Below are 6,431 nucleotides of genomic sequence, written 5' to 3'. Positions count from 1 at the left end.
CGAAATCGATCGAACCAACGCTATGCTGTGCGAATCGTTACAGTATCAAGCCCATAAACTTCACAAATTTTTGCCGCCGCCTTCGTTGCATTTTTACCTCTAAGGTAGTAAAAACATAAAATATGACGAATTTCTTGCTTGTTGGACTCCATCTTTGACGCGCTATAACTTAAGACTGAAACGTACGATCACAACACTGTCAAAGAGACACTTGTAGTACAGATTGTCGTCTCCAAATCGCCGTTTAGTGTGACCCGATGCAATAAGTACAACGCAAGATATGTTTAAATGTCGCGCTCAATTGACAAAATACGACATTACTTTTTCCCCAATCCAATATGATTTGTTCTGCTACTTTTACTTCTGATTAGCACTTCATTAGTAAATTATAAATATATTATTTGTTATTTATGCTATTATTTACCAGTGTTTCTTATTTATTTGTGGAGCCAGCTTCTTACCAAACGTGTTAAATGAGGCCGATTTGTTACGGAGTGGTCTCAAAAAAATTATCATAAAAAATTAAGAGGGCAAAATAAGGGCAAAAAATCGTTTTGATTTGCGTTATGCACGCTGTTTTTTGTTAAGCTTGAAGACACAATTTTGAAGGCAATTGCGAACAATTTTTTATTTCTATACTAAAACTTTGCAATCGATGTTTTTGGGTTCTTTTCTATTGCATTTTCTTTTTAAGGTATCGGTATCAATACAAAAAAAAAACAAACTATTTTCTTCAGTGATAATCATAAAAAAAATCCATACACTAACAGCTGGGCTACTATGTCCGCAAATAAACAAGAAAGAAACAAGGGATTTGCTTAGTCTCTCAAGAGTAGATATCTCGAAGGTCGTGTTGTGTTTAACCGGCCACTGGCTATTTGGCAGTCATTCCTCGAGACTAGAAGTTTTCTCCCATGAATATTGCAGAAGTTGCAGAGATGAGGAGGAGGAAGAAACAGTAGAGCACTTCCTTTGCAATTGTCCAGCCCTAGCTAAAATAAGAGCAGGTTGTCTAGGTAAACACTTTTTCAATTCTCTTACAGATCTATCTGGCGCGGGGATTAGACCAATCCTGCGCTTCATAAGAGCCTCAAAATGGTTTCATGAAAGTATATAAACAAGGTTCCCGTGTCACACAATGTCGTGCGGACCGACTACCACCATAACCTAACCTAACCTAAATTTGCGACATTTAAAGCAAATTCACATAATTTTTGTTTTCGAATTCAAGCATCAACCTCTTGCCATTTTGACTGCACTTGCAACACAGTGCGTCGTTGAGTGGCGCACATGCAAAACGCTTTAGCATTGTTGGACAATGGCGTGTAAGAATTTATTGTATGGCTGTCCACCACCAGCGTCAAATGCCCTAAAAGTAGTTTTGCCAACAATGTATGTGTGTATGCGAATACGAAATAAACCAAAAGAACTTTTGAATTAATAAAAATATTAGAACAAGCATGCAACTTAATTCAATTCATTTTCGTTGGTTTAGTGGCAGTTCGAACGCAATACGCAACAATTTCTGGGTCACCACAGCCACTGCACGACTTTGTATTGAAATTTTAATCGCTGACGCAGCTGCATAAATTTGTGCAAGAAATCAAATAATCATAGATACGTATTTATGACCATATGGGCACACCAAGGCAAAGGCACATAAAAATATGATTATTGCCTGCCTGTAAACTGCGCCATCTATGCCAAATAAAAACACAAATTTTTGAGATACAAATATTTGAAGCGTTTTGTTAACAATTTTTTAAGCGTTTGCTTGAAACTCATTTCCCTGACGCAAATACTATAATAATACAAATGATGCAATAACTTAAACGATGTATATCCAAATATTCTACTTATTTTCTGGTATGACTAAGCGGGATTCGCATCTGCATCGAATTCAAACATTTTGCAAAAGTTGGCCAAAGTTGCCATAATTTTTTTTTATTTATAAATAATCCGATTTCTTTTAAAATAAGCAATTGCATGCATTAGTAGATTTTGTCTAAATTTATGAAATGTTTGCTTCCGATCCATTAAATTAAAAAGAAAAAAATCTGACTAAAATTTTTTTGTTTGCATTTAAACATAAAAAAAGGAAATGTGCATTAAAAATATGTTGAGCTTGAGAAAACGCACAATACTTCCAGGAAAAAACAATTTTCAAAAATCGATGTGATTCTAGCCGAAACTTGCACTTTATTATTTATATAAATACTATCTAATAAAAGCTATAACTCTGTACACTGGTTCAATAAGTTTTGTGGTTCGATAAGAGAGGGCTTTGCTACTAAAAAAATGCAGAAAACCAATCAGTAATGAATGAGTTACGAATCTGTTACACAGTGGAATTTAATCTTTACTGGTTGCCTTAGTTGACAAAAGACTTAAGCGAGCAACTTCGCTCCCCCTATGCGCCGAATACGTAGATAGGTAGGTAGGTATAGTGGTTGTCGTTTGACACACCTAGGCTTGCTGTAGGCCCATTGTGATATCACCGGGGCTGTCCCCTCTCCTGACTCTACGTTGTCCTCATTGAACCAACCTGTGGCTTTGATATATCTAACAAGACATGTTATTTTTATATTGCCTACTTCTGCCAAGGTATTCAGGGAGCTTTTTCCTAAAATATTGAACCTTCTTCTATCAAGAGCCATGCACCCGCATAGAAAGTGTTCTAGTCTAGTTCATCTGCTTTGCAGTTGCCTTCTAAGTCTCTATGACCCGGCACCCAGAGCAGGTTTATTACAAAGTACTGTGATAGTTCTGCCAAAACGTCGATACATTCTTTTACTCTCTTCGAGTTAATATTAGGCGGTTTTAAAGCTATCAGGGCCGATTGACTATCTGAATATATGTTTATATCTTGTTGTGAGGACACTTTTATTTAGGGCTAGCAGAACTTCTCTGATAGCCAATATTTCAGCTTGAAATACACTGCAGTGATCCGGTAACCGGAATGAGATGTTGGCATTCATTCGAAATTACGAACCTGCCTAGTAGCAACTGGTGGGTAAGTTTCACAAGGCCCTCGGCAACACCCAAATCAGTCATTGCGCTTGTTTTGGCCTCCGGTGGGATGTTATTGAAAGCACCCGCTATGTCTAGGAAGGCTACCAGAGAATACTCTTTATTCTCTATTGATTTCTCTATCTCTGAAACTAGTGAACTTACTGCTGTCTCTGTGGATCTACCTTTAGAGTATGCATGTTGTGAACTCGCGAGTAGCGACGGTGTCAAGTTTTCCCTTATAAAGATTCATTGTTGTTTGATGCTTAGGAAATGAATTTATAAGCGACGTAATGCAAAATTTTACTGAATCGCTGCAATCAAAAGCTAAAGCATATGAAAGTTATTACTAAAATCAACCGGCTTTATTTGCGGCTATCACCGACAGGCAAAGTGGAGCACTGCTACACGACGTGTTTACCACTTGCTTTCCGCACTTTTACTTTAAGCTTTACTTGTCAGCTATAGAGTTTCAACTTGATAAGGATTATTCGATTGCGAGAAGTTAAAACCAGATATGAGCCAACTAATTTCGAGTGAATTCCTTGTGATCTAAAAGGTCTCCTACCGTAAAGGGTCTCGGTATAGTGAGCTGTCATGTAATCCAGCTTCTGGCTGAGCAATAGCTGAATTATTGAATAGATAAATTTGAAATTTATTGAGGTCGGGCAAATGCTCCGCTTATGTATATTGTTAAAATTTTCCTTCATTCCAAAATGTGTCAAAAAGACAATTTTTTAAATTAACGTGGCTTTTGAGGTACTTCAAGCTTTCACTGATTATACTAAAATTTAATGCGCTTTAAAGCGGCGTACTTAAAAATTTACAAAAAAATCTGTTTTCCTGTTTTGTAGGAAAATTTAATGAATCTGAAAGGAATTAAATTCTCTCTCAATGGGTGTGCTAATTTTAGTAAATTCTTTATGTTCTCTTTACAATTCTTCATTAACCCGTTTTAATATTTTTGCTACAAACAAATGCTTCTTTCGACGCCTCGCACTAAATTTAATTTGCGTTAATTTCACAAATCTGTATCTGAAATGTCATGCCATGCTTTAAACGCATAAACATTTTAATTAATATTGTGCAGCGAGATAATCAAATTAAATTCCCAACACCTGAATGGCAACGGAAATAGCAGCCATGGTAATGGCAGTAGCTACAGCGCAACATAGCAACAAAGCAGTAGAGAAGTAGCAGCCACATACATTACATATTACTAAAAACACATGCACACATGCACACATGCACACTTGCACACATGAAGAAAACGTATGTAGCTGCATGGAGAGTTAGTCAATGAGCCAAGTCGCACTTGAGCTGGAGTTGAAGTTGCGTTCAATCTTCGCAGCTGCGGCTTGGCACGCGTGTATGGGACGTTGAAAAATTTCCAAACACTAAGATAAGAATAAAAATTTATAACGAAACCCGCATTGGAAATCAATTAAAATCAACAACAATCATATGAACTTAAACGAAGATTACAACAACAACATTAAATATGTATATGATACCCAATACACGCAATTCAATGGCCATAGCAGAGGTGAATGAGTGGCAATAATCATCGGCGCAAAGAAGGCAGCAGCAAAGCAAGCGCGCAAACGAAGAGCCCATAACTTACAGCGCGTGGCATATACATGTGTACATATGTATGTATGTATGCAGTTGTTGCTGCATGCGGATGCTGTGGTAATGAACTGGTAGTAGCGGTTATTGTTGCTGCTAGGACTACTACTTTTGTGCTATTATTATAGTTATTGCTTATGTACGTTTGTATGTACGCCTCGCTGATTGCCACACGAGCCATTGTGCCGCATTGCTGTTGTTAATATCGTCGCCGAAGCGTAATGTATGCGACAGTAAGTGCGTGACGAACGCATATACGTTTTCTGAATAAACAAATAAAATCAGTAAATGAAGGCGCTAATATATGACTTCCAATGCAAAGGAGCGACGGCGAATCGTAGGGGCGAGATTGCAGTGGAAGAAACAGCGAAATAAGAAGTGGAAGCGCGTGAGCAGAGCAGGGCAAAGAAGTGGCGACAACAAATTGCGCTGCGCTGTCCATAAAGTTGACGGCAATAAAAACGCTGAATGAATGAACTTAACGGCCACGGCAACAGCAAGTGCGATAAAGACCAGCCGTAGAGTGGCAAGCCATCAACAGCCAACAGCAGTGGTGAAAATATCGTTGTTGCTGACATGTTGGGCAAAATTTGCTGCTCGGCGATTGCTGCTAATGATGACACAGCCATTGAACACACGACATACGGCGTGCATACGCGCCAACAGTAAATGCTATCTGTAGTGTCAGAGCAACAAGAAACTTAACACCTAAGCCGACCGTGTGGCAGCAGCTGGCGAAACGGCATCAGTAACGTTAATTGCTGCACACATTGCCTCCATTAACGTTGCAAAAATGCTATTTGCTGCTGATGTTGAATGGTATTGTCCATTGAATTAAATTTAGTTTCTCATCAGCGCACCAAAGCGTTGGGGTTTAAATGTTTAGCAACAAAAGCAGTCAAATAACCAAAATGCGTCTAGTATTCTTTGACTTGCTATGAATCTGCTTTATGCTTAACTAAAGTATTTTATAATAAATCATATACAGTTACAGTACAAATATATATAAATATATACGCGCACAAGTAACTAAAAGTATCTTTCGTTTCCTTCCATTTTCAGTCCCCCGAATTTGACTATCGGCACGAGCTGATGGGTCGTTTGCATAAAATCGAGCCAGACGTTGAACTTGAAGTATTAGCCGCTGCACCGCACCACCACCATCATCATCATCACCTGCACCATCATCAGCATCATCATCAGCATTTGCATCAGCATCAGAACCAGCATCAAGTTTATTCGCCGCAAAGCAATCATAGTGGCAGTAATACGCTTGATCATTGGCAGCAGCAGCAACAACAGCAATTGCAACACACCACCAATAATAGTAGCAGTAGCAGCAATCATGAGCATGCAACTTATGTTCAACACTCATCGGCATCTGCGTCCGTGGTCGTATCTGCGTCAACAACAGTCGCTGCACTACCGCAACCATCGTCCTCAAGCTCAGCTGGCGCTGTGCCACCACAAACTGCCACATCATCATCCTCAGTATCCGCCTCTGTTAGTGATAATCCCGCCGACACCTCAACCTCTCCCCACACCAGTGCGAGTATTGCCGCCTATGCGAGTTGCACGTCGGCTTACGACAATGGCGCGGCAGTGGCGTATGAAATAGCAAGCGCTTATGGTGCGACGAATGCCACAGCGTCAGCGACAGCGGTGGCGGTGGCTGATAAGGAATATTTATTTGGTGAGTTTTTAATGTAGACTGAATTACATTCAAAGGTGTTAGTTATGTTTTGCGCTTGCACCAAATGTAGATGAAGTTACTTGTACACAATAAGAGCGAC

General features: G+C 39.2%; 1 protein-coding gene across 1 annotated transcript in view; it reads left to right on the top strand.

Moving 5' to 3' along the window:
• Positions 1–4,859: 4,859 nt before the first annotated feature.
• Positions 4,860–6,431, top strand: part of LOC129240647 (dendritic arbor reduction protein 1) — a 124,411-nt gene continuing 122,839 nt past the window's right edge. Inside the window, exons 1-2 of the mRNA XM_054876573.1 lie at positions 4,860–4,871; positions 5,701–6,331. Of these exons, the coding sequence (XP_054732548.1) occupies positions 4,860–4,871; positions 5,701–6,331 (643 nt within the window). The remainder of the gene's footprint in view (positions 4,872–5,700; positions 6,332–6,431) is intronic.

This window comes from Anastrepha obliqua, chromosome 3 (genome assembly GCF_027943255.1).
Source record: "Anastrepha obliqua isolate idAnaObli1 chromosome 3, idAnaObli1_1.0, whole genome shotgun sequence".
Classification (NCBI taxonomy): domain Eukaryota; kingdom Metazoa; phylum Arthropoda; class Insecta; order Diptera; family Tephritidae; genus Anastrepha; species Anastrepha obliqua.
This window is presented reverse-complemented; position numbering and strand designations above follow the sequence as displayed.